The 27,974-nt window shown below is 46.9% G+C and overlaps 1 protein-coding gene across 5 annotated transcripts in view; it reads left to right on the forward strand.

Moving 5' to 3' along the window:
- The window catches only part of DOCK11 (dedicator of cytokinesis 11), a 75,261-nt gene that overhangs the window by 13,133 nt on the left and 34,154 nt on the right, over positions 1–27,974 (forward strand). For 3 of the 5 annotated variants that reach the window (XM_021548503.4, XM_077786513.2, XM_085570920.1), the window contains exons 2-26: positions 3,485–3,601; positions 3,827–3,916; positions 4,590–4,672; positions 5,743–5,812; positions 8,072–8,167; positions 11,071–11,205; positions 12,213–12,390; positions 12,815–12,894; positions 13,295–13,378; positions 15,178–15,318; positions 16,914–17,123; positions 17,470–17,592; positions 18,567–18,649; positions 19,767–19,889; positions 20,071–20,147; positions 20,650–20,834; positions 20,947–21,012; positions 21,188–21,280; positions 21,672–21,795; positions 22,432–22,553; positions 22,973–23,059; positions 24,287–24,376; positions 25,905–26,023; positions 27,630–27,699; positions 27,772–27,897. In XM_021548503.4, coding sequence (XP_021404178.2) covers positions 3,485–3,601; positions 3,827–3,916; positions 4,590–4,672; positions 5,743–5,812; positions 8,072–8,167; positions 11,071–11,205; positions 12,213–12,390; positions 12,815–12,894; positions 13,295–13,378; positions 15,178–15,318; positions 16,914–17,123; positions 17,470–17,592; positions 18,567–18,649; positions 19,767–19,889; positions 20,071–20,147; positions 20,650–20,834; positions 20,947–21,012; positions 21,188–21,280; positions 21,672–21,795; positions 22,432–22,553; positions 22,973–23,059; positions 24,287–24,376; positions 25,905–26,023; positions 27,630–27,699; positions 27,772–27,897 — 2,772 coding nt within the window. Of the gene's footprint in view, positions 1–3,484; positions 3,602–3,826; positions 3,917–4,589; positions 4,673–5,742; positions 5,813–8,071; positions 8,168–11,070; positions 11,206–12,212; positions 12,391–12,814; positions 12,895–13,294; positions 13,379–15,156; positions 15,319–16,913; positions 17,124–17,469; positions 17,593–18,566; positions 18,650–19,766; positions 19,890–20,070; positions 20,148–20,649; positions 20,835–20,946; positions 21,013–21,187; positions 21,281–21,671; positions 21,796–22,431; positions 22,554–22,972; positions 23,060–24,286; positions 24,377–25,904; positions 26,024–27,629; positions 27,700–27,771; positions 27,898–27,974 lie in introns of those variants that run through there. The other 2 variants (XM_085570919.1, XM_085570921.1) reach the window with 2 other exon arrangements.

The following is a 27,974-nucleotide window of genomic DNA, read 5'->3' on the forward strand; positions in this document are numbered from 1 at the left end:
TGGTGCTGCATCCACAGGAACAGCTCAGCCCAGCCCGTCCCTGCTGTGTTCTCAGGAGCTCAGAGGAGCTCAGGAGCATCACAGTGCAGTGTCTGCCTGCCCTGGATGAAGAGCTGCTGTGTGTTACAGAGCAGGATGCCTTTGGCAGCACTGCACGTTTTTTCCTGCAGAAATGGATTGATTTTGTTGCTGGACTGGCATCATTTCTTTGTACTTGGGTATTGGCTTCCCCTGTGGAGGAATTTGTGGTTTCTAAGACTCTAATTACTTTAGTGTAATAGTTTTTCCTCTGCTTTTGTAATGACTTTGGTGGGTGCCATCTGCTGTTGTGGCAGTGTGGTCTGAGCCTGGGGTGGTGTGGGCTGTACACGTCAACCTTCAGGGAAGCTAAGACTTTGAAATCCCATTTCCAGCATTTAAAGCTTTATCTCCAGCATTTCTGGGCTGATGGGAGTGTATGGACTCAAAGGGTCAAAAGGGCAACAAATATTTGGGATGGCTTCCTCCTTGCTCCATGGGTCTGTTTGCAGGACACGAGCATGCCTGGCTGGCTGGGCAGCCTGCACAGTTTGGGGTGCAGGGAGGAGTTTGTTTCCACCATGGCAGGCAGGAGCCAGGCCACATCCTTCCTTCAGCAGCTGCTTTGCTAACAAACAGCTTGACCTACATCTTTTGGATTTGCTTTAGAGACATGAGAGGCACAGGGTGATGTGCTGGGTGTGAGCACGGTCAGTGCAACACTGAGCTGCAGGGGATGGAGGGCTGCTGTGTGCTGAGACAGGGAATTTGCACACCCTGGGGAGCCCTAGGGACTGTATTTCTAACAGTTCCAGAGGAGAAATGCCTCTCTGGGTGCTGCAGAACCCTTCTGGGTGCCAGTGCACATCCCTCCATCCCTCAGGCATCAGATGTGTGTCACAGGTCTGGCACTGGTTTCTCAGATATTGATCACAGCCCGCTCCACACTTTTTTCCCAATATCATTACATCCACCAGACTAGAAGGGCTGCAGTCAGTTTTATGGATTTTTTTGCATTTGTTGTAGGCACTGCTCTATGAATTTTCAACATCTCATGTGAGGATCTGGGCTCCTTTTCAGCTCTTACCCTTCAGCTGTCATTGAATCCCATGAGGATGACTGCCAGGACTTTGTCTTGCTGGTCATCAGAGCTATCAGATCTAGAAAAGGAATGTCATCAAAGCCCCAACTTTTTAAAAGGACAGCTTTAGAAACACAGTCCTAGTTTCAGGACCATGTTGCAAAACAAAAAAGGACTAAAAATACTGTGTGCTTGGAAGGTGTGCATTCCCAGAGAGATATGGAAGGCTCACAGAGGGACTCTAATTTAGTGTTACAGCTGCTGCAGGACAAGGTGAGACGGAGCCTGGTGTGAGTTCTCAGGGTCATGGCACTGCTTTAACCCACCAAGGCTGCTGAGGTTTGCCAGGATTGCTGCAGGGAATCAGAGAGGCTGGCAGAGCTGTGTGCCTGCTCTGGGTGGCTCTGCCTGCTGTCGTGGGAAGGACAAGCTTTGGGACCCCAGACCTGCAAATGGATGTCCTGTTAATTCACATTAATTTGCAAAGCTCGACAGACTTTCAGAAGTGCACAGTGCTATCCTGAAATAAGACCTGTGTTTCAGATGATTAACCAAATTCAATTAAGCATTTAACAAGCATGGGACTGACTGAGAGTAAATGAGTTCCTTTTCTCTGTATACCTGTTGGGTTTTTCAGATATTGGATGTAGAAGCAAGAAGTTCTGTGTGTGCAGTGGGACTGGCAGAATTTGTCACCCCATTCCCAAATCCCTCCTGGCTGAGGGAGCAGGCAGCAGCCCCTGGATGCTCTGGCACCCAGCCTGGGCTCTCTGCTGACTGACCTTTGTCTTTCTCTCTGGTAATCTGAGCAGTGTGAGGTTCCTTTCAGGACTGTGCAAGCAGTAAATCAAAGTTTTCAGAGAGTGATTAAGAGGGGAACTTTTTCAGATAACTGAGCTAATTCCTGCTGGATTTCTGCAGCATGGAAAGGAGACATTTTAAGTGCAAAACTGTCTGAGGCAGGAGGTGTTTCATTAATGCCTCCCAGGAGCCAAAGCAGCCAAAGGCACAGAAGAGGCCCAGGACCTTTGTCTAGGATTGGTTATGGAAGAGCACTGTTGACTTCCTTGCTTATCTCACATGTCACATAAAATATTGAGATGTTTGGACTCTCAAACAAGGTGGTGTGGCTGTCCATCCAGTGGTGTTACACAATGCTGAGCTTTCAGTCTTCATTTGGTACTAATTTTTTTAAGCTGCAGGTTGTACTGTGTTCATCGAGAGACCTTGTACTGGTCTCATCTTTAACTCCCATCTTTAACTGGTTATGGTGAGCATTTCCCTCCCTCCATTTTCCTGGAGGGTAATGCTTGCTGCCCATGGAGAAGCATCTGATGTTCCTCTTCTGAGAGGGGAGAGTCCAAGCATGTTGTCCTGCAAGGATGTCATGTCCAGAGGCACGTGGCATCATAAAGACTGTCTGTGGCAGGGCCAAGCATCAGGATTTTGGTCAAGGTTCAAAACAAGACAAGTTTCGATGGGTCAAAATTTGGTTCTTGTTTTATTATGACCACTCCTATACAGTCATTGGTTGGCTTTTGGTTTGAAGTGTGATTTTCACAGTGCAGTGGTGAGAGCCTGACTCTTGCTCATGAAACCTGAAGTCAGGCTGGGCAGCTGAGATGTCATTTGCCTGCCTCAGAAGTTGTTTTTCTAATTTTACTAAGTTCTATTTTCTGGACTTGTTACACAGACAAACTTGGTACAATAAGGAATGTAATGAAGCTCTCCTAATAGTTTTTGCTTGTGACTCCAGGGATTTTTGGAGAAGTTCCTCTTGCTTCCCTGAAATGTGAATGAAACTAAAACTGGGCTCTAGCCTTTGGCTGTGTCTGGGGTGTGATTTATGGAGAGGGCTTTCCTGCCTTTCCAGAGGGATGCTGTTCTTCCTTCCACGGGCTGAGGTTCCTGCTCTGGCAGTTGTACCTGCAGCCTTGCTCTCATCATTCCTGGGGGAGCACAGCTCTCATCCACTCCTCAAGCAAAAGCAGCCTGAGCTGAGCAGAGCCAGCTCAGGAGCCTTCCTGAGTTGCTTCCAAGCTGTACAGATGAGCTGCTCAAACATAGAAATGCTGGATCTTGCAGCTGTTAAAGTTATGGCCTGTCCAGGCTTTCTTGCTCCATTAGGAAATTAGAGACTCTGCTGAGACAGAGCAGCACAGTGCTTCATTTCTTCCTGTAGCTTATTGCTTCAAACTTAACTCCTCATTTTCCTCTCTGCAAAACATGTTCATCAGTGGTGACCTGCAGCACTGGAGCATCAGAGTGCTGAGTAATGGGCAGTCCAGTGGTCACACAGTTTGAAATTAAGCACAAGATGCTAGTTACTGGTTATTTTAGATGTTACTCATACGTAATATTTTTTATAATCTGTTTTTCCCGCAGGAAAAAACGAAAGTGGTGGAACCCTTGGACTATGAGAACGTGATCCTTCAGCGCAGAGTTCAGATCTACAGCGATCCCCTCCGGGACCTCCTGATATTTCCAATTGAAGATGTGTCTGTGAGTTTGCTCTGGATGTTTCCCATATTTGAGGCTCACTCGTCTCCCATCCTGCTTACCTTGGAAAATTTCCACCGTTTACCACATGTTAATTTTGGCTGCATTACTGACACATAAAACCAAAATGACCAACTGGTGGCTTAGGCCCACCACATTTATTTGAAGTGAATGTGAAGCCCTGAAGATGGAGTTTGTGCTGAAGGAGTGTTCTCCTTTTTCCTGCAGATCTCGGTCATTGGCCGGCAGAGAAGAACTGTCCAGTCAACAGTGCCAGAAGATGCTCTAAAGAAAGCTCAGAGTCTCTTTGTCAAAGAGGTAGGGGCAGAGCCCATGTGACACCTGCATTCAGCACTCGACAGCCCTTGGACAGGATGCTCAGCTGTAGCTCCTGATCCGCAGCACTGTGGCTCCCTTGGCTTTTCCCTGGGGGCAGCACTGCCCGACCTGCTGCACAGGAGAGCTCTCATGTGCAGAGTGTCTTTGCAAGTGGCTTTTGGACACAGCCAAGGAGTGAGTGTGGCTTTGCACCACCTGCCTGACAAGGAGGGGATCCACAACCTCCCTGGAGCATCTGGAGTGCTGTGGGTTTGTTGTGAAGTGCTGCTCTCCAGGACCATTCCCTTCGAGTGCAGTGGAACAAAAAGCGATGGTCGTGTGGAGTTAGATGCGCTGTTTCTGAGGACAGAAAAGTTTTGGAGAACAGTCTCCTCCCAAATCACTGCTCCTTTTTTAGAGCCTTGGATGTAAATGTGATGTAAACCCAAAATCTGTAGCTGTGTGGCAGGCCAGATGCTGTGTGATTTTTGTCTCTGTGCTGAAAAGGTTCCTTATGAAATTCTGCATTGCTACATGAAGCAAGTGAAGCAGCCTTGCCCATGCCCTTCCCGCTTGTGCTTACCTCACCCTGCAGTGTGTAAGCTCTCAGACTGGTGCTGGGCTTTGCTTGGCTTGCTGTAGCTTTCTAAGAGCTGTATTGTTTTCCTTTCAGTGCATTAAAACCTACAGCTCCGACTGGCTCGTGGTAAACTACAAGTATGAGGAATACTCAGGAGACTTTCGGATGTTGCCATGGTAAGTGTCATGCTCCCTTGGAATGCAGACGTGTGATCACGGGCCTCAGCAGGAGCACTCTGCCCTTTCCCTGATGCCTGTCCCACGAGCAGCCTCTCCTGCAGAGCCATGTCACCCTGCAGGTTAAGCCAGAGGTTTGTGTTGGCAGGCCATTGTCCCTCAGCTCTGCCAGGGGGTGCCCACAGTGCTGTGGGTCAGGGCTTCACATCCCACCTGCCAGTGTGTGACACTCCCTCCATGTGGCATGAGGACAGAGTGCAGCCAGACCCTGGGCAGGATAAATAGCGTTGGCAGTGCCCAGGAGCCTCATTGTCCCACTGGGCTGATGTTCCCTGTGTGCCTCACACAGGCCAAGCAGATTCTCCTTGTGCCCCAGCACAGAGAGGGTGATGTGTTATTGCTGCTGGCACTGCTGGGGAGTTGTGTGCTTGGAAACTCTGGGCTGTGCCAGTGCTGTGCCAGTGCTTCCAGCTCCAGGGCTAGTTGGGTTTTTCAGACAGGCACATCCATCTCAGATTTCTGCTGCATTGTTGTTTTCTGTGTCGCGTGCCTGCTCTGCTCACTGCCCATACTCTGGGCATGTCTGGACCCCTGTCCAGGCTGCTCATGTGCTGGAAGCTTGTTAAATGCTTTTTCTTCTTAATTGGATGTAGTGGATCTCTCCTGAAGGTCTCGAGGGGATGTGAGGCAGCAATAGAGTCATACTGTTGATCAAATAATGTTAAAATTTTAAAATAATCTTGTAGTCTGATTCTGCTTCTTTTTTTGGTAAAGATGGAAGATAAACCAGAGTGCTCTCTCTTTGTTCCATAATGCAAGTCAGCAAAGACTCTGCAGAATACAAGAGCTAACAAGAGAAAGCTAATTACAGACTGCTTGTGCCTAATTTCCATGAAATGCACTCAGAACTTAGCTTTCCCCAGCTGTAAGGAGCTGTAGGTCTCTTGCAATTTATCTTCTGTGCTCTGTAGCCTGCACTTTGGCTCTTGCTTCTGGATCCTGCATCAGCTGCTGGCTCATACGACCTTCATATTCCACTCATTAAACATGAAAATGTGTTGTAATTTCAGCAAATCCTTTAGGCCAGACAAGATTCCAAGCCATGTGTTTGAAATTGATGAAGACTTTGAAAAGGATGAGGTAAGGAAAAGGTTGTGGGTTTTTTTTTTTGGTTGGTTTTTTTTTTTTTTTTTTAATGTATTCCTGTTAAAAAAGTGGGAATACATTAAGAAGTTAATTTCACAAGGCAAAGCCAGAATTCAGTTCCTAGGAAGTTTTCTGGTGGGTTGCTTTCTGCTGTGAAAATGGGATAAAAAGTGAGGTAGTGGTTTATTTCAAAGTATGACAAGATATTCTCTTGGAGCCAAGGGTCTCCTAAGTTATCTGGAAGATTATCATGTTTTTTTCCCTTGAAACAGAGCATCATAGGAAGAGGAAAAAAAGGAAGCCAAGTAGTTACTAAGGAAAACTCTTCATATCCAGAACTAAAACTGGGCAGTCTGTTTTTCCACTACACTGTGATTCTGGGCTTCTCATCTTAGAAAGTTTTGTGGTTTACCACATAACTTGCAATTTTTCATCAGTGACTTGGACCCACCCTGCTGACAGTGTGTCAGTCCTGCTCTGCACATCCTGTGCCAGTGCTGGGAGGCGTTTGCTTCCTCTGGAAGTGGCATCTTTGTGCTCAGCTGGGAATTGCAGCCCTGGAGCTCCCCTGTGGGGGTGAGCTGGGGTTCTGCCAGCAGGGACATCTCAGACCTGGTGGTTATTTTGGATGGTGCAGATGCCATGTTTCCTGCCCAAGCATATCACATTTGCTACAGAAGGGATGGGCAGTGCTTTTCTGTTTCAAGTACCATGTGGAGATTAATCCATGCAGGTGATATTAGGAAGTTTTTGTTTACAAAGGGGAGGGTTTAGCCCAGATGTTTAAAATTCCCATGGCACCACTATGTTGCTGCTGAGAAATTGCAGAAGAAAGGGGAACTTTGTTGCAGAGCTAAAGATTTGGAGGTGCTATTTCATACACATTTCTCAAATTATCAGGATGTGTCCTAGCACACCTCAGGTCTGGACTGCATTTGCTTCTTTATAAATGGAAATGTTTTGTCAAGTTTGGCCTTAATCTTTTTTTTTGTTATGTTGTTAGTTTGCATTACATCAGTAACTTGAGGTGCTGCCTCTTAAAAAATATCTGCTCTGGGCTGGAGACATTGCTGTGCACTGTTATCAGCATGCTTCCAAAAAAGCAAAAGGACAAAAATACGCTATCAAAATTTGGAGACCTTTCTTCTTCTGGCCAGTGTCCCAAATACTCAAACAAGAGAAGTTACTGAGGTTTGTTGTGGAAGAGTAGTCCAAGTGCTCCCACAGATGTTTTGAGGTTTATATCTTTTGGCATGGTCATATCTAAAGGATTTTGTTACCATTTCCTGACAGAGCATTTGCATTAGAATTGTGTAATGGAAATTCAAGTAGAAGAAATCTCTTGATGAAAAAAGGTGAACCATTATAAGGGAGAAGTCATGGGTTGTTTTGTCCAGGGAAATAAAGTAGCAGAACATTTACTCTGGAAGTTTGACATGAGAAGAGTGAAGCCTTTGGATGCAGCAGGCTCTCTAAAGCAGAGCCCTGCATCTTTCCTGGCCCAGCAGGGCAGGCTGGGGCTGCCTCTGCTGCTGAGTCACAGGAGCCCCAGGGTGAGATTTTTTTCATCACTTTGGGCTCTCATTTCCCTCCCCACTGGAGGTCATGGTTAGGTATGAATGGAGAGCCATTCTTTCTGTCTGGGACCATGGCACAGGAGCAGATGGAAACCCCATCTGGTGTGGCAAGAGCAGCCTGGTTGGGTCCCTTGAAACTCTGTGGGTTTGGTAAATGTGAAATCAGCCAGTTACATTTCAGTTACTTTGCTGGGTTTGGTGGTTTTTGCTGAAATTTAAAATGTGAGAATGACAAAAGGAAATGACAGGAAACGTTCAGTTCTGCATTTTGCAACTTCCTAAACAGACCATCTTGAAAATTTCCATCTTCCTCAAGTATTGAAATGCTGCATAAGAACCAGGAGGCCTCCATTGCCTCATTGCAAAATCACTGTGGAGCTCTATCAGAATTGATGTAGTCTTTTTTTTTTTTTTAAAGGTGACCCTATCTAGCCTGTTTTACCTCTTTATTGGAAAGGAATATCCCTGATTTTTTTTTTTTTTTTTTTTTTTTTTTTTGGTGTACACTCTATGCATAGCTGTACCTGTTGCACATACATTCTACATACCACTGTATTTCTGTAGTTAAAATGGTATTGCTTCCCAGGGTGGACAAATCCCTTTGTCCAAGGGGAATTTCCTGTATGGAAACAGTTTACCTCACCTCCTCTTTTTATGATTGCTTGCTGTCTTTCAGGATTCCTCTTCCCTGTGCTCCCAGAAGGGTGGTGTGATAAAGCAGGGCTGGCTGCACAAAGCAAATGTCAACAGCACCATCACTGTTACCATGAAGGTGAGGTGAAGTTCAGGCCACATCTCCAAAGCTGGGTTTGGGTTTGGATGGGCATCTGCCCCCTTGTATCCCATGGTGGACTGGAAAACCAGCAGTTTCTGACCCTCCCCTCCCCAGCATGTAAGACTGATCACGTCCATGACAGGCAAGTGAACCAAAAAGGTGAAGCATGTTCTAGGAAAGCAAGATTGTTTTCTGGATGAGCAGCTGAGGCCCAGGAGAGGAAACAGCTGCCCTGCAAAGACAGCTTTCTGAATTGATTGTTTCCTTGCTGGTTGGAAACATGTAGAGAGGCCAGCTTTAAAATAAAATGATAAATCTTTGCTTTTAAAGCAGGGGTGATATCACTGTAGAGATGTAGCATTACTGACCTAAAAGCAGCAGCTGCCTTGTCTCCTGTTCTCTGCTCTTCATAATCCAGTGTGACATTGCTTAGGTTGTGCAGAGATTTTTGGTAGTTCCACCACAGGTTTTTGCTGTGGCAGTCCCACCATGCAGCTGCTTTGTACAACACACAGGGATTGTCAGGGAGTTTAGCTCAATGCTACAGCTGAGGGATGGCTGCAGCAAGGCTGCTTTGTAAGGATATATTTTAAAAATCTTAAAAAGCCAAACTGTTCCAAGGTTTGATTCAATGAGTTATGCTTTCAGGGGAAGTGGAACAGGGCTGTTCATAGGGCTAATTTTAATCTGAGTTTTAAAATGGGCTTGAAGGTGATAGACAGAAAAGGGTTTTCTGATCCTCTGCTTTTCCAAGCAAGCTTAAAGCAACATTTTCCCCTGAAACTTCTGGAGGTGGTATCACTTGTGCTCAAAGTAGTCAGTTGGGTCAGTTCTAGGCTGAGCCTCTGGTGGTATTGGTCTCAGTGCCCTGCACCTCAGACCTGACCTACACTGGCTTCAGTTCAATTAATGAGATCCAGGGTCTCCAGTGAAACTCTGATATCAAAGTACTGAGAATCAGTAGCTGTTCTCTGAGCTGTGTCTTTCACATGTGCCTCAGAGGTGTTGTGTGAAAGGTGAGGACTGTGGCCCCTTCAGCCTTACCACCACTTGAGAGGCTGCTGTGATGGGTCCCTCTTGTCAGTGCTGGTTCTCTGCTGGGCTGTTGGTGTCTCACACTGTTGCTAAGCGTGTGCAGAGTGTGCTCTGTGGAGAGCTGAACCACAAGCAAACTCATCAGGCTACAGCTGCCTCCCTTTATTTCAGGGCACCCTTTCCTCTGCAGAGAGCTGCCCTGGTTTGGCTCAGCTCTCCCTCTCTGGTTTGCAGTGTGTTGGTGGCCCAGGTTACTGCCACAGCATCAGGATTGTCCTTCTGTCCCCTCTGCCCAAATACACTTCCCCAGTTCTCTAGCCCTCCCTCTGCAATCTCAGTGCTCACCAGCAGCTCCTGTAGCCTGATCAGAGGGGATGTTCCCTCTGTTCACAGGTTTATAGTATAAATTTCAAATGATCATAATCTTCTGACAGTGATTTCTGACAGCAGTGCTTGCACTGGGGGAAGATCACAGGAATAGTGTTTGCTGTTTGATTCTGCATTTGCTTTTGAACAGAGTTCAGCAAATACAAACTGTTTAGCATGAAATCCCATAACCACAAGGGATATCAAGCCTGTAATATCTAGACAGAGATCTGTCATGGGTTTCTGTAGCATCCACTGCCAAAATTCCTGAGATTGCTTCAGTGAAGTGCTAAATCAGTGTTTAGGCTGGATTAATGCTTCACATCCTTAGCTTTCCATGTATCTCTATGCTCTGTTGAACCAAAGGCTTAGTTAAATCTTATAAAACTTAAAGCTCAGCAGCCCGTGGAGCATTTCCACAGCTAATTAGTCATCCAAATGAGGTCAGAGGTTACCTCTCAGAAGGGATGGGTTGTGGTTCAGGGCACGATGCTCCCTCCCAGTTCTCTGCAGTGGGTTTGCTGAACATGTGCTAGTGTCAGTCATGATAGAAACAGGAAATTACTTGTGATCTCTCATGTGGGATGAAAAATGCTGTGTTGATTCATAGATCTTCCAGGTAGACAGAACAGTAGAAATACTTGCAGTGCTGCTTGGGCTGGCTTCCTTCATGATTCTCCTAACACAGATACCCAGCAACTGTGAAATGCACCCTGCTCCTTACAGCATATGGTGCTACCACAATTGCTGCCAAAATGCTCTTCTGAATTATAGTCCAGTAGCTTTTGGATGACAGGCATTAAGAAAGGTGTTCAGAGATACTGGAGAGCTTTTTTGCATTTTTTTTTTCTCCATGAAAAATCAGTAGTGCAAACAGAGGCACACTTATTCTGAAATTATTGGTTTTTGATGTAAGAATTCGACACTAAGCCAAGGCCAGATCATGAAAGTAAGTTTGTAATAAAAAACTCAAACCCAAAGCCACAAAAAACCCAAGCAGTTGAATGGATTGCACTGTCCCTTGGCTTGCATTTGAGTGCTAGGAATTTCCACATGTCTGTTCCTAAGTATTCCAGACAATTGCTTTATAAGTCTAACTGAAGTCTGTATGAAAAGGCTCTGGAAATACCTGCTTTAGGGTGGGATGGATCCTCAAGTACTTTGCTCATCTGAATTTACTGTGCAGTATTGCACAGATTGTAAAGATAAATGAGGCTGGAGACAGCTGAGAGATGAGCTGGAAGCCCTGGGGCATTGCTTTAGATGGGCAAACTTACATTAACAACAAGGGCATTAAAATTAAAGAAGATGATGGAAATCTCTCTTTGTAAAAGCAAACCATATTCAAATGGGTGAATCTGCAGCACTCCAGGATCAGCAGTGTTTTGTGTTACAGTCTTTTCTCAATAGCAGGGAGGGCAGATGTGGAAACCATGGCCATGGTTTGTGATGTACAGCAGAGTGAATACTTGCCTGAACAAGAATTTGTATTTTTACAGGTATTCAAGAGGAGGTATTTTTACTTGTCACAGCTCACAGATGGCTCCTATATTCTGAATTCCTACAAAGATGAGAAAATTTCAAAAGAATCCAAAGGCTGCATTTTCTTGGATGCTTGCAATGATGTGGTTCAGGTAGGTGTCCTTTCTGTGTGGCTCTGCATGGACTTATGGACTGCTGGCTCTGAGACAGACCTGCTCTCTGAGGTCTGAAGGCATGGAATTGCAAACTAGCCCAAAGCTGGTCAGCTAAACTGATCAACAGGCCAGTAAGTAAATGATATTACTTTATCTGGGGCACCTTCCTCCTCTAATTGCTGCTTGCTCCTGTTTCTTGTTTCTTAAGCTACGTCTTGATAATCCATGCAAGCATGTAGTCCTTTGGAATTCAGGATCTACTCAGGGGTCATAAGGTTTTAGGAGGAGGTAATTTGTGCAGGTCTCCATCCTGGGTTTGCTTAGCTGTGCTAGAGTGATGTGCAGCAGTGGATTACTGCTCTGCCCTCTGCCCTTGCTGTCTCTGCAGAAGCTGCAAGCACTGAGTGTGGTGCAGGGTGGCTTAAATTACCCCAGTGGTTTCCTTCAGCATGGATGAGTCAGAGCTGTGAGTTTCCATTTATCTTTCTGAACACAGTAAAAGCAATAATGCACACACCTCAGTGATCTGTGGGATGTATTTCCCAAGTTGCATCAGATTTGCCTTGGCTTCTGGTTGGAAAATGCTGTTTAAAGGCCAGCACAGCTTCAAAAAGCTGCAATGTACCACTTGCTTTTTAAAGATAGATGCCTCTAAGTGTCCTAGAGTGCAGTATTACTTACCATGTCAGACAAATCCAGCTCCTGGTTTCTCTGGGTAAATATTAAAGGTCTGGTGACATCAGAAGGAGCTTGGTCCTGCTCCTTGGTGCAATGTCTGTGCTCCAGTCTGGCTTTCCTTCACTTGGAGTAGCTGGCCATGGACCTGTGCACTGCTCAAGCCACAAAGCACACTGTGATTGCAGCCAGATTGCTGTGTCAGGGAGGGTGCCTGCCTTGTGTTTTGTGTTTCAGCTCAGCATGCCTTTCCCAGAGAGGAGCTGTGTGGCAGGTACTGTGTTGGGTTGTTGAGGAAAATGTAATATAAATCTCTTTTTGTTGTTCAGTGTCCCAAGATGCGCCGCTATGCATTTGAGCTGAAGACAATAGACAAGTACAGCCACTATCTGGCAGCTGAAACTGAGCAGGAGATGGAGGAATGGCTGGTAACTCTGAGGAAGATCATTCAAAGCAATACTGAGAGTTTGGTGCAAGAGAAGAAAGATGCTGTGGAATCTGTGCAAGGTCAGTTTGTAAACAAACACCTCCCTTCTCCCGCGGTGTGCCTGGAGAAGTGCATGCTGTACTGTATTTAAAGCAAGAATTGTGGCTGACACACAGTATTATGCAAAGGGGCTTAGTATAACACAGATGATAGTCTGAGGAATAAAAGTGGAGGGAAATGTGACCCTTCTTTTGGAAGGGAAATCCATGGCAAAGTTTCAGGGCTCCTGAAAAATTGGCTCTGTGAAGTTCTGCTTTGGACAGACCTAGCAAACTGCAATAGGACACTTTGATACTGGTAATGCATGGAAAAATCTTACTCCCAAGGAATGGAAAAGTCTCTGTAACTGTTTCTGTGCTATTGTTAGCAAATACTGCAGGATGCTTTCTGGCAGAGTGCTGCTCCTGCAGTTGTTTTGAACATCTGTTTCTTGTGTCCTTGCAGATGATGAAGCAAGCACGCAGGGAAAGTCAGAGAACATCCTGGAGAGCCTGGAGAGAAGCATGCATCCAGAGCTGATGAAGGTATTGTGTTTGCAGGATCACTCTCCCCACCCACATCTACTTCTGTCCAGCTTATCTGGGAGAGGGATTTTCTGCTTTCTGTGTCTCCAGCTCTGGGGGAGCTGGGCAGGCACCAAGTCCTAGTGGTGGGGTCTCTGTTATCCCTCCTGTCTGTCTCACCCATGGTTTGAGGCTGCTTGTTCCTCACCTCCAAGTGTGCTTGCCTGCTTCTTCCTGCTTTTTCCTTCAGCACAGCCACATCTCTGCACTGTCCTTGTACCATGTCAGTGCTTTGCATTGGCTCATGTATCACAGAGGCAACCTGAAAAATAGTTATTTTGTTTTGTGTCAGTTCTTTCCCAGTAAAGAGTGTTTGCTTCTGTGTGGCCAGGCACTAAATCAATGCCTTTCTTTGTCCTAGTATGGAAGAGAAACAGATCAACTAAACAAACTGAGCAGAAATGATGGAAGACAAAACATCTTTTCTTTTGACCCAGAAGTCCAGGTAAACATTCCCACATGTTCCAGTGTGAGGTTTTGTTCACTGTGTCACCTGCCTTGTCCCCTTGCATGGCCCCAGGGTTTTCCTGCAGGAGCAGCATGTTTTCCAGTGCAGAACAGAAGTGCAGCCCATATCCCTGTCAGTGAGAGCAGAATGAGATGTCAGTGCCCAGGAGACAGCTCAAGTACAGGGAAGAGTTGCAGCAGCCCCACACACGGCCTCCCTCCAGCTTTGCTGGCATTTGTGTGATGCATCTTGATGTTGCTGGATTTCAACCAGATTTTCTCTGGGGCTCTGAGAGCTTCTCATGCTTGCAAGAAGCAGCAGTAAAAGAGGTTTTGCATGGGTAGCTGCAGTGCTGCTTGGGCTCAGCACATCTGGTGCAGGGAGCAGTCTTCAGGGAGTTTTCAAATGTAGGGAGAGACAAACTGGAAAAAACACCCTGGCTTGTCTGGTGCACTGGAGCAGGGGGTCATTGTCCATTGGCCTGTTTTCTTCTTGGCTTTGAACTTGAATCCTCTGCCAGGGTCCAGGTGTGGGATTTCAGTGGAATGAGCTGCAATTGCTAACAGAGTTCTAGAGAACTGTTCCAGGGTACGTCATGGTTTCTGGTTCTCCTTCTGGTTTGGTGTGTTCACACCCATAAAATAGAACATTCTGGTTTAACAAGGAAATGTAATTAGTCTTTAAAAGGTTTAGTTGTACCAAATGAGCTTTTCTCTTGGCAATTCTTAGAGTCTTTAATAGAAGGAAGATAAGCATCCAGGAGGCTTTTTTTTTTTTTTAAGAGAAGCTCTAAGAAGCTTCCTATGTTCTAGTCAGGTAATGAAAATGGAAACATTACTCAATGTGGAGCATCTAAGATAACTTCTTTTACCTAATCAGATGGTTAGGCTGAATTCAGTGCCCTCTTTCTATACCCAGAGCACTTCATTCTGGTGTGGGTCAGTTGGATCTGCTGTAGCACCAGCATTCAGAGTCTTTGCTCCAGTCAGTGCTGGTTCATGCACGTTTGTATGCCTTGTGCTAAGGAGACTGGGAGCAGGAACATATACCTGCAATGTACTTTCCTCATGAAAAGAAAATAAGAGAAGCAAAAATCCCTGCTGGTGTTTAGGGGTGTTTGGTAGTTCTGTCCCCAGTGCCCAGCACAATGGGTGTGTCAAAGGCTGAGGGTCTTTGGTTGCAAGTGTGCCTGCTCCTTGAAGAGGGAGGATGTGGAGGCACAGACCAGGTGTGGGTGTTCTGGGTTCGGGAGGAGGTGATGATACAGAGCCTCCTTGGATTTCCCAGCCAGACACTCCCTGCTGTTTCTAGCCACACCAGCTACTGCTGTGCAGCTGGACGGCCTTCCACTTTGAAATGTTTACAATCCCACATGTGCCTTCTCTCTATTTCAGGCACAGGAGCCATCTCTAACCTAGCCTTACCTTCATGGTGGAAGACACTTTCCTGATTGTAACATTGTCTTATGTTTTGCTTTCTTGCCCAAGCTCTAAGTGGTGTTTGGGAAGATCCCCTGGGTTACAACAAAACAGGAAGGAACTGAAATCATTCTGAGGTTTAGTTTGCTGTGCTCTACAAAACATGTTGCTAAAAATTGATACATACCCCTGAATTGAAGTCATGAATACCTTTGTGTACCATCATCAAATTGCACTCATTTGTGAATGTGTTATACCTTTCAGACCACTTAAAAAAAAATTGGTAAAGATAGTATTGGCAGTAATGTGATCCCTTAACATTATTCAGGGGGTTGTTTTCTTTTTTAATGAGACCAGATTTTTTTGTTTGCTGTCTAGAGACTCGATTTCTCAGGGATGGAGCCAGATGTGAAGCCTTTTGAGGAGAAGTGCAGCAGGCGCTTCGTGGTTTGCTGCCAGGACTTCTCCCTCAACCTCCTTGCTCAGCTGAGTGACAGGGCAGAAGAAGGACCCACCAACGTAAGGGGAACTCCAGCCTTTCCTGCTTTGTCTGTTTGCCTCTCACCAGCAAGAAAATACCTTGACAAATTTATCTGTGGGGTTAAAACGATCCCATTTTGCCATGAGCACCAGTGGGACCTGGACAGGCAGTGACTGCTGGCCCAGACTCCAAAAATGTGTTTGGGGACAGGGTCTGTGCTGACGTGTGCCTCAGCCTGCCAGGAACTGAGCCTGCTGGGAAGCCTGTGGTTCAGGGGCACAGGGAATGGGGACTGTGTCTGCCAAATTCTGCATCCCTGTGAAAGTCCTGTTGGTAAATGATGAGGCTCCATCTCCAAACCACTCACGGCTGTGTTTTGTTTCCCCTAATGGCAAGGGATTTCCCTGTTCTGGAACCTTCTTCTGACTCCCAGCCTAAATTTATTCACAGTCACTTTATTATATGCATTTGTTATTGTGCCAAAGTTGTGCCTTAGACTAAAAACCCTTGTATTTCCTGAGCCTCTGATGTCTGTAGGCAGCTATCACATCTCACCTCAGCCTTTGTTCTGCTGGGCTGAACAGAGCAATCTCCTCCAGTCTTTCCTCCCAAAACAAATCCCAGCTCTCACATCCTGAGCTTGCTCTGGTTGGAGTCAGCCCTTTCTGCAGAGGTGCAGAGCAGCAGGGTGGGCAGAGGCACCAGCACTGCCCCATCTCTGCTGATGCTGCCCTGTCTGATGCCTGGTAGAACCAAAAAGGCTTTTTTGTGATGGTTTCGTATTGGTAGCTCACAGCTCTGAGACACCAGGCTCAGTAACTCCCAGCAGATGGATACATTGCTAATAGCAAAGATTCTTGTTATCCATCCTTAATCAGGTCCAGAGTGAGACCTAATCAGCACATTTCAGCATTGATGTAATGCCTCCAAATCATGCTGGAATGTCTTGGGCATGCTACAGTTTTATCTTCAGTCCTGCATTTTTATCTTTCCATGGATGCACACCTACTAGAATGTTTGAATTAGAAATAACATTAATTATTTGCCACTTGCCTGGTGCTGTCAAGGTCAGTAGCTGCAAAGCAGTTTGCAGATTTTGCACATGCATTTCCTTAGCAGTGTCAGCCTTGTATTTGAGCTCTCCTGGCTGGGAGAGCTAACTTTCCTCCTGGGATAGCATCTGAGGAACTTTTTGAGTGTCACAGTTGATCCAGAGCTACTGGACTTTGGAGAATTAATATAGTGGTCTTTAGCAGGTGATCACAAACACTCTTAAGCTGATTTTTTACTAGAAAATTATAAACAGCTCTGATAAATTGAGCTCATCTTTTCTTCCTGATTTCATAGTTTGCCACTTACATAAAAAACATATGGATTTCATACTTTATATTTCATATAGCTTTGATCGAACTGACCAGATCAAAATGCAAGAAGATGTAGGAAAAAATGGATCTGTATATTCATAAAGCAAATAAAGATGGATTGTGTATCACAGTTCTGTAAAATGCTGGTGTACCAAACAAACAGGAGCAGAAGGTTCCCAGTTTCCTTGTCAGGGGAAGCCATGCATGTTGATACTCTTGAGCCTGTGCCGTGCATGTTTTATGACACACATATTCAATACCATTTCCAGGTTGAGCCCTTTTTCCTAAGCTTGGCATTATTCGACCTGAAAAGTAATTGCAAGATTTCTGCTGACTTCCACGTGGACCTGAACCCTCCCTGTGTCCGGGACATGCTGCAGGATAGCTCTGAGCCCAGGGCAGAGGGCAGCCAGGGACACTGTCCTGGCCAGAGCCTGGTGCACGGGGTCCCCGAGTCCTGCCTGCGCGACATCAGACGGGTCAGTTCTCACTTCCTCCTCGCTCTGTGTCACTGCTGAGGCTTTTCAGTGACTTTGAGGTGTGTTGTTGTCCACTGTGTGGTAACCAGAAGCCAGCTTTTCTCTTGAGTTTTGCTCAGTATCAAAGTTGCCATGCAGGGCTTACAGGGGTCGCAGTGACGGGCAAAGCACCAGGGAGAGTTTGCCAAGACCTGGCCATGCTCAGGTGAGCATGGTGAGCCCCTGTGGCCCATGCCCAGGGCAGGGGGTGTGTGGGGTGTGGGAAGGGGCAGTGGGGTGACCAGGCCAGAGCCCGTGGTGCAGTCTGGGGTCCTGCTGTGTGACAGCTGCTGCCTCTCTGTTGCAGGGGGTGTTCTCCGTGACCAACCCGCACACAGAGATCTTCCTGGTGGCCCGAGTGGAGAAGGTGCTGCAGGGCAGCATTGCCCACTGTGCAGAGCCCTACATGAAAAACTCAGACCCTGGGAAGGTACTGGCTGGGACCATGGGTGTGGTAACTGAGTGATGCTGTCTGCTGCTGCAGGGAGCAGAGTGGGTTGAAACATGTTCCGTAGCACATGCTCCTTAGTTTCTTGCTGGCAAATACAGGCTTTGTCCATTCTGTTTGCACTGTTCCCAGGCTGGCTTCAGTTGGGGTGTCCTGGGAAACTTGATTCCTTCCTCTGTAAAGAGGCAGAGGATTAGAAAGAGGCAAGCATTTGGGGCCAGACCTTTCTCCATTACACTTCAGCAAGCCAAAGCCTGGACTGGGCTGACAGGAAAACGTGGGACACTTCATCCCCAGAATGAAGTGTTTGCATAGAATCATCTATTCCTTTATCTTGGAAAAACCCTGTAAGATCATTAAGTCCAACCATTAACCCAGTGCTGTCAACTCCACCACTAAACTGTGTCCGTAAGCACCACATCCACGTGTGTTTTAAACACCTCTACTACTTCTCTGGGCAGCCTGTTCCAATGCTGACAACCCTTTAAGTGTCAAAATTTTTCCTGATATCCAAGGCAGAGGCCCTACTGTTTGCCACCAGCTTCAGTTTCTGCATCCATGTGGAGTTGATGCTGCCTTGTTGCAGTCAGTCAAGAGTAGTTCATGAAAAGTCAATTATAAAATACCTGGTAATGATGGCATTCCCATGGCATGCTTTGTAAGTCCATATAAAATGAAAGTTTTGGAAAATACACCAATAGCTTTTGGCAAATAGAGCACTAATACCCTGACAGTTCAGTCCCAGGGAGGTTTAACATGCCTGCCCACAGCGTGTGCTGCTGCTTTGCAGAGTAACCACGGTGGGTGGTGTGAAGTGGCAGACAGGGATGTCTGAGCTGTGTCTGCCTGCAGCACACAGAGAGAAGCTCCTCCCTGGAGGCTGCAGCGCCCTTCCCCGCTGTTCTGGGGCAGCAGAGCCCTGGCACACGCTGACCTGCCTCTCTCCTGTTTTGCAGACTGCCCAGAAGGTCCATAAGGTGGCCAAGCAGGTGTGCAGCCGTCTGGGGCAGTACCGGATGCCCTTTGGCTGGGCTGCCAGGTCAGTGCCTGGGGCTGGGCTCTGCCCACAGTGGGAGCTGCTGCTGCTGCTGACAGTGACCTGGGACACAGCTGGGAAAAGGGCCAAGTGACTGAAGTCAAAGAATTGGGATTGGCCTGAAATACTCTATCTAGAATTAGAAACAAAATATTAAAAAGTATTAAAAAGTAAACAGTGTTAGGGCTGGGAAGGCAGTAACCTTCCTACTGACCTGCAGCTACTGCTGTCAGGGCAGAACATTCCTGGGGACAAAATACACTGTCCCATGCTACCAGGGGAATCACTGCAGAAATTCCCTCCTGGCACCAGCCATTGCCAGGGACAGGATGAGAGCAGAGGACTTCCCAGCCTGGCAGTGGCAATCAGATGGGGTTTGTTTTCTGTCTTAAACTCTGCTTTAATTAATGTTCTTGGGAATGGCTGGAGGTAGTGATCCCATTCCCTTCCTGTTTTTTCACTGGGACTGATAAGTATGTCTGTGCTAATGCTCTTAAATCTCAGAGGAAGGCAAGCTCATCTACTGCCTCCTAGTGCTAATTTGCATTTTGGTGCTGGGAATGACATGGGAGCACAGAAAGCTGTCACATTGGGCTGGAGTTTGGTGGTATACTGCTGGCAATATGTATTCTTGATCTGGGTGTTCCTGTGGTGCTGGCTGCTCATCTTTGAGATGGTGATTTTGGGATGCAGCTGGATCCTGGGAGCCAGCACTCAGCCCTCTTCCAGGTGGACCCTCCCCCTAATGGTGGGCTCTGGGTGGCATGACTTAGACTGGCTTCAGGTTTGTTCCTGCTGCGTAAAGAGCTGCCTTTGCATGCCAAGGAGCTGAGAGGGCTGGTGCAGGGAGCTGTGTTTCTCTGCATCCCTGGAACATTTACTCTGTGGGTCTCAGAGGAAAGTGCTTGCACAGAAGCAGAGTGCAGATGCTTTAATGTTCTTATTATACACAGACACCCATTATTTTCAAGGGCAGAGATGCTGATATTCATCTAGGGCAGAGTCCAGTCTCCTGCTCTGACTCCAGGAGGAAACTTTGACACCCCTTTTGGATGTGTCACACACCTCAGTGTCTGTATATTTACCAACATTTAGAAAACACACCTCTTTGTTTCTGCAGGCCGGTTTTCAAAGACTCCCAGGGCACTCTTGATGCTGATGGAAAATTCTCACCCCTGTACAAGCAAGACAGTGGCAAACTCTCAAATGAAGATATGCTGAAGCTTTTAGCTGAGTATAAGAAGTAAGTGTGAGAGAATGGTGCAGGGATTAGGCAGGCATTTTAACACACATTTTTAAGCAGTTAAGTGTAAGCATGAGATGACAATTTCTAAAATAGTTGGAGGATAGCAAAAAATGCTGTTGATGTGCTCAGCACCTGAGCTTTCAAGGTTCACACTCTTGTTCCTTTCTCCCTAACACAGACCAGAGAAGACAAAACTGCAGGTCATTCCAGCCCAGTTAAATATCATCATCAAAGACATCCCACTGGAATTCACAAGTAAGGATCTTGGATCTTAACAGAAGTGCTGATTGCTTGAGCCTCAGGAGTTAATGCTTCTAGAGGGGATTTTGCTGTTGCATTAACAAGAGTATTTCAGGGCTGCCATCAGAAATGAGTAATTCGGCACAACCACTGACTTGTAAGTCTTTCTGGTGCATTCTGTGGAGGAGATGTGGTCCAAATGCAGAGATTCACCTGAGGGTTTGATCCTCTTTGCTTTTTGGCCATCACATCCTAAATCTGAAGGAAGCCAGGTGCCTGCTTTTGCACCAATCTCATATGACATATTTGACCCATAACTTTGTAGGGCTTTACAAACATGGTCAGTGTGATTCTTTACCTTGCATTTAAAGAAGCTGAGGCAAAGAAAGGACTTGTGCTGTGTTCAGTGTCATTCCATGGGCTTTTGGCACCTTCTGTCCCAGGTTATGTAGGCTAATCTCCTGTGCAAAAGGCTTTTCTAGTATATCTAATTTTTTCTGTTCTTATTCTCTTACAGATTGTTTCACAGCTTCTTACATTCCTATAAAACCTTTTGAGAAGGGCTGTGAGGACATTGCAGTTGAAGTGGAGGAGCTTGTCCCAGAAGTTGCAAAATACTGTTACCCCTTCACTGTCTACAAAAACCACCTCTATGTCTACCCCTTGCACTTGAAGTATGAGAACCAGAAGGTGTTTGCAAAGGTGAGTGACCCAGGGAGTGACCCGGGGAGTGACCTGGGGAGTGACCTGCAGCCAGGCTTGGTGTGGGCCAGGGTGATGCTGCTGCTCATGCTCCTGTTCTCCCCCATTTCAGGCAAGGAATATTGCTGTCTGTGTTGAGTTCAGGGATTCAGATGAAGCTGATGCCAGGCCATTAAAGGTGAGCTAATGTCACCTTTGAACGGGGCGGCTGTTTGGCCACTGCTGGTATTCTATACCAGCAAAGCTGAGCAGGGGAGGAGGAAAGCACTGAATTTTCATGGTCACTGGTTTAATTTGTCCAGCTGATTTAGGGTGGCAGGAGCCTGAATTCAGCTCTTCATTTGTGTTTGCAGTGCATCTATGGCAAACCCGGGGGCCCTCTGCTGACCACAAGTGCTTATGCTGCCGTGCTGCATCACAACCAGAGCCCCGAGTTCTATGATGAGGTAAAAGCAACCCGTGGGAAACAGAGATTTTCCTGGATGCTACAGTGCCAAGGGGCCCTTCAGGATACCTCTTTTTCCAGGGCTGGGTGAAATATGGGTAAAGATAATCACCAGCCCTTTGCAGAAGGGCTCAGCAAAGCCAGAGCCTTTGTCAATTTTTAATGTCAGTTTGTTTTCTGCTGTCTTTACTGTCACGCTTTGTGCACTCCAATCACCCACTCCCATTAATAAGTAATGTTGCAAATGTGATGAAAATGTTAGGAGTTATTTAAGATGGGTAAGAATGTGTCTTGTGTAACTGCATACAACATAACATTTGTGAAATGAAGTAGAACTAAAATATTACTCCACAACTAAAAATACAGTCTGATCTATCATGATATCATTTTAGATTAAAATTGAGCTTCCAATTCACCTCCATCAAAAGCATCATTTGCTTTTCACCTTCTATCATGTCAGCTGTGAAATTAATACAAAGGCAACATCGAAAAAACAAGACACCGTTGAAACTCAAGGTATGTTCAATGCTTAAATTACTTCTGTTGGATTGTAAAAGGCCAAGATAACACAAATGTAGGGATATGAAAAGAAAAGTGATTAGCATACCAGCCTATATGAATTTTGTTTTTTAAAAGCAACCTAATATGAAATTGTAGGTCAAAAATGGAATAAACTCCATATTTTTAGTTTATATTAAAGCTCAATTTTTTGCTGCGGTCTGACAGCTCTTTCTGTATGTTCCTGACTTGACTTACACAAATGTACTTTTGCCAGGCAAGCAAGTCACCAATAAAGATTTGCTGTGAGATCAGGGTTTTAGGGGTTGATATTACCAACACTAAGCATGTGCACACCTGGCTCCCTCTGGTTGGGAAGCCTCTCCCTTCATCCAGGCCTCAAAGGACCTTCACCATGGTCACAGCCGTGGCTCATGGACTGTTCCTTTCCCTCACACCCACGCCTGGTTGTGCTGTGCCCAAATTTTGTTCACCAGCTAAAAGGTGCTTTAATGGCACTGATGTGGTTGATCCCTTGCTGAAGCCACTTGCACAACTGCAGGTTTGGACTTGCTGGGGTGAGCCAGAGCTCTTTCTGAGCTGGGCATGTCCCCGTGTGTGCTGCTGACCCCGCTGCCGTGGTTGCCTCCGCAGTGGGGTTCGCCTGGGTGCCGCTGCTGAAGGACGGGCGCGTCGTGCCCCTGGAGCGGCAGCTGCCCGTGTCCTCCTCCCTCCCCCCCGCCTACCTGGGCCTTGCAGACGCCGACTCACGGAAGGTAGGATGTCATCCAGAATGGGCTTGGATGGAAAAGTTAGAGGAAAGCTGAGCTTTTGTTTTCACAGTACATTCTGGGTTTCCGTTGGTGCTTTGCTCAGCTGTAAAGATCTTTACTGCACGGCACCCCCAAAGCTTAAAATTCTTAGGGGTGGGAGACAAGACCCCTTTAATTCCACTTTCTGTGGGTATGCTGGTTGCAGAGGGTATTTCTGTAGCAGGCTAGGCTGTTGCAGATGACACAGAGTGGGAGAAGAGCCTGTGAGCCTCTATGTGCATGTTTTCCTGGTGAAGGTGGTGTTTGTGCTGGGGTTGCAGCCCTCCTTCCACCCCAGCCAGTACCTTCTGAGCAGGTGGCTGCCCAGAGCCACCTTCCCACCACAGTCTGAAACCAAGCACTTGGATGTTGTCTGTTCACAGCAGCCCAGCATGGATGCAAAGTGGGTGGATGGAGCAAAGCCACTGTTTAAAATCAGAATCCATTTGGACTCTACCATTTACACCCAGGTAAGTCAAACTTTAAAAACTTCCAGCACAAATGCAAAGGAAGAGATTATTGTGTCTAATACAGCTAAGCCATAGGTGGTGTGGGAAAGAGGGCCCTGGTACCTGGTCTGCAAAGCAGCACTAAGACACTTCTGAAGCAGCATGGCTGGGATCTGCTTCTTGCCTGGATGGGATGAGATAATTGTGTGACTGAGCCTAGGGAGAGGCTGATGTTTCCTTGGCCAGTTGCACTATAACTGGCAGGACCAAGGAAACATTTCAGCAAATGACCTGCTTCAATGATGCAAAAGAGAGAACCGGTGGATGTGAGAGGTTTCCCCAAACTGTAGAATCATTAATATTGAAAAGGCCTCTAAGATCGTTGAGTCCAAACTAGTATTCGACTTTCTATTAAGTTTTTTTTAAAAAATAAGTTCTCTGACAATAGCAGACACAAAAAAAAAAGTCTTGGTTTCCCTTGGAAAGCAGTTCAGGCTGTTCTACCAAGTCCTAGTGTGTTCTGCTGTCTTATGGCAGTGGTGGACTTCCTGAAGTTTCACGTGATGTGTAGCAAAGATCCCCAGCACATTCTCTAGGGCTGTCCAGTGTCTAGCAGTCCTGTCAGCACTGCTCCTGGGGGAATACCCTTGGCTGGATGCCATCTGCTACATTTACATTCAGGGCAAATGGCTTTCAGCATCTAGTTCTGTTTTTGGAGATTTAATGATTCTGTATAGCACTGAGAGGAGCACAGTAGTTATGCTTCCTCCCAGATTACATTTCCAGATGCTTTTCAGAGTTAAATAATCCAGTAATTAAATCTAACCTTGGAGGAGGAGGGAGAGTAATGGGAAGAAGAGTCTGCCCCAGATGGACAGTAGGAGGCTGGTGATGCAGGTGGTGAGGCAGTTTCTGTGAGTTGCAGCTCTTGGGAGGGCTTCTGTTTCTCCAGGCCTGTGTTGGTTGGGGATTGGAGCTCAGGGTAGTACAAAAAATTCTCCACAGGAGAATTTTAACACTGCTGTAAGTTTTGTGCTTAATATTGAGGTTAGCTGGGAGCCAGGGGCTGAGCAGTGGATGGGTATGTTGGAACAGTGAGCAGTCCTGGGAGATGGCAGCAGGGACATGGGGTTTGCTGGGGGCATGTCCCACTGCTGCAGGTAAGTCACCAGATTTCCAAGTGCAAGCAACAAAGTAGGGGCTGACAGATGTTGAGGCTGCTGAACTGAATTTGTTTGTCTTTTCCAGGACATGCACTTGCACAAATTCTTCCACTACTGCCAGCTGGTTCAGGCGGGAGCTAAGGAAGTGCCAGGAGAGCTTGTTAAATACCTAAAGGTGAACCCTGCCTGTCACTGGGCTTCATTTGTGTTTTTACAGACTGTCAGCAAATACCCAGAACCCTGCCCTGTGAGAGCACACCCTTGCTGGGGCCAGTGCATTGTGCAGTACCCTTACTTTTGCTTTATCCTATCAGATGGGCTAGTATTTAAATGAAATGTTTTTTTCATGTCCCTACATTCATTTTATCTTGTCAGACGATATTCTGTGTGCTGCTTCCCTCTGCCTTCCACAAGGGATAAAACAAGCAGTCAGCATTGCTCTGCCATGCTCATGGCACAGCTCTCTCTGGGTGGACTCACACACTCCTCCCTTACTGCTCTAGGTTTGATTCAGCCCTTTAAACTGTAGCACCATTCCTTGTTTTCTGAAAGCCCATTCAAAAGGAGGTTTTTTTCCAGGCTGAAAAAGATACGTGAGATTATCAGCCCGTTAAATTTAAGCAGAGGTGACCTATGACCTAGACCCAGCTTTTTGGTAATCACTGCAGCATGAGTAAGGGCTTTGGAGCAGGTCCAGCAAGGGCTTCTGCAGGAATATTTTTCTTGGCTATTTACTGTCCTTGTTTCCTTCCATGACTGCCTGTTTTTGAGAGTGGTGCTGTAGCAACAGCTCCACTTCTTGTGGTGGGGATGTATCACCACAGGGTTACTTAATGTTTGTCACATAACGTTTAAATATTTTAAGAAATAGAAATAATAGCAGATTTTGAAGCCAAGGACTAAAATCACAGAATTTGTTGTGAGCATTTTGCCAGGTCCCACTCCTGCCAAGCCCCAGCACCTTCACTGCAGCCTTCAGACAGGGAGATAGGTATGTGCTAACCACAAGTAGGGGACTCTTAACCACCACCACCTCAATAAAAAATTCAGTAATTTAAATAGCTACATTTAAAACCTTCTGTTACATTTGCAGGTTTGAAATCTGAAAATGAAACATGCTATCTTTCCTAGACTCATATCATGAGCTTCAGGTACAAGAGCTCTGTGAGTCTGGTGAAGAATGTACGCACAAGACCATCCTGACCTTCCCTAAGTGCTTTAAACTCCATTTTCACTAGCAAGTTCTGCTCTTTGTAAAGTCTCTCTGAAAGTCATTGGGCAGCAGTTTTTCATGCTCCAAAGGCATTTGTGGAAATGGGACTTCAAAAAAACATCACAAGTGATGAGAAGACTTGAGAGCAAACCTTCAGCCTTAAATTCTGGGCTTTTAAAATCAAATACTAGCTTGTGACCTCTAATGAAGTCACAGCTGCCTGGACAATCTGAGAGGAGGATTAATACCTGGCATAAGTGATTTATGTTGCTCCCTGGAGGTTTGCAGCGGGGATCTGTCAGCTGGAAGGAGGCAGCAGGTCCTGCTGTGGGTCCAGGTTGCCCTGTCCTCCAGTGGGCTGAAGCATTTCCCCACCCTGAAGCCTTTGCTAACCCTGTCCCATTGCCACAGAAATGCCTGTGGACTGTAAATGTTTAACACCTGCAACATGTTGAACTAAAAGTGTCTGTGTTCTGAACATTTGTTTTAGTGTTTGCACGCGATGGAGATCCAAGTAATGATTCAGTTTCTACCTGTAATTCTTATGCAACTATTTAGAGTCCTCACAAACGTGACGCAGGAGGATGAAGTAGCTGTCAACTGCACCATGTGAGTGTTGGGTGAACCATCCAGTGACAAATGCAAGGCCACAAATGGCAGTGCAAAGCAGGGTCTGCTTTCCCACTGCAGGGTGCTGTCCCCATGGATCATGTGGGTGGCATGGGGGCATTGTGGGGCTCTTCTGGGAGGGATGTGAGGAAAAACGTGGCACTTCAAAGATACTCCTGGTTTGTTTCTCAAAAGAGAAAGGGTTTGGTGGCTCTGGGAGCTGAGTTGTCCTATCAAACAGCTGCAGAGTGCCCAGGTGTGTCCCAGCTGAGGGCAGCAGATGTGGGGAGCAGTGTCCTGATCTCATCCCAGCGCTCCAGTCCCTGGTGCCAGGACTGCTCCTGGTGCCCTGGGGCTGGTGTGGCAGCTCCAGCTGTGCTGCAGCTCCAGCTGTGCAGTCTCCAGGCTCTGGCAGCCCCGAGAGGGCAGCACCAGCCCGGGCAGCGCTGCAGGGAGCTCCAGCCAAAGCACCTGCCCTGCCTGGCACCTGCAGTGACCCCTGGAACCCAGAGATGCGCTGAAACATGCAAAACATGCACCTTCCTCCCGTGGTGCTGCCGTGCACAGGGGGCTGCTGGATGTCACCCCCCTCTGGTCCCATACAGAGTGTGCCTCCATGTACCAGGAGCATCCTGCTGCCATGGAACTGGGGGCTGGAGGCTGACCCCGGTCCCCAGGGATGTGGTGCCTGTTGCAGTCACAGCCCTGCACTATATGACGCCCAGATATTGGGTCATGAGAACTTCTCCTTTGTGGAGCATTGTAATTCCACTCTGTTTGAAGCACCAGAAGGCAAGGACAGGGCAACAGGTGACCACAGGTACCTGTTGGGTAACCAGCTCCCACCTTCATTTCCAGAGATTTTTACCAAAGTTTGTCCTGATGCTTTCCAGTTTGTCAGTATCTTTCTGTTTAATAACATCTCTTTTTCTCATCAGATTGTCATAGTGGAATTTAAAACCCACTTTATCTGATAAGGGACTTGTAAACTCCTCCTTGTGGTTTGGCCTGTGGGGTCTGTGACAACATGCAATAGCTTGTTGTTCCCTCTGGCTGGGAGTGGAATGTAAATCCCCAGTAGTGGCTGGGGAAACCAGGCTCTTGCTGCCTTGATCAGCCGCCTGGCAGTGAGTCCAGAGGGCTGGCATGTTCTCCAACATCTGCTTGACCTTCCCACACTGCAAGGCAACGGCCCAAAATAATCCAGTGCATGTAACAAGGAGCATATGATGTAAATAAAGAAAAATAAAAAAGAAGGCTTCCAGAATTAATAAATCCTGGGGAGGCAGGGAGGTATCCGATTATAAAAACGATGGACAATGTTCTGTCTCATCTGTTCAAGGAGTTCTGAGTGCTAAAAGTCAGCTTGTCTGGGAAATTCCTGGGCCAGCACAGAAGTGGAGAAGGGGCTGAGTGCTTTGTGCCAGGGTGGTGCAGGAGCTGTGTTGGGGCTGCTGGCCTGTAGGAGATGTCTCTGCAAAGCAGGCTGTGCCAGTGGTGAGGCTTTTGGGGTCGGGCGGGATGGGATACGCGTGTGTCAGCTTTTGTGAGGTTGAGGAACTTGCTCTCGTGTGGTGTGCTGAGCACAAACCACCTTTCCCCCCAGGGTTCTTCTGCACATCGTGTCCAAGTGCCATGAGGAAGGTCTGGACCATTACCTGCGCTCCTTCATAAAGGTCAGTGTGAGGGGCGGCCCCCGAGGCCCCGTGCCGGGGCAGGCTGGGCTGACCCTGCTCTTCTCACCCCAGTACGTCTTCCGAGCCGAGAAACCCAGTGCCAAGCAGGCCAAGATGACCCATGAAATCCTGGTGCTTTCCATGGCCACCATCTTGAAGCAGTCAGCGGATTTTCTTGCCATCAATAAACTCCTCAAGGTGAGGTGCTGGCGGTGCCTGGCTGTCAAGGGTCGAGGGGGAGAAGAGGGGCTCTGGTGTGAAGCCCAGCGCTCAGC

This window comes from Lonchura striata, chromosome 4A (genome assembly GCF_050655825.1).
Source record: "Lonchura striata isolate lonStrDom1 chromosome 4A, ASM5065582v1, whole genome shotgun sequence".
NCBI lineage: Eukaryota > Metazoa > Chordata > Aves > Passeriformes > Estrildidae > Lonchura > Lonchura striata.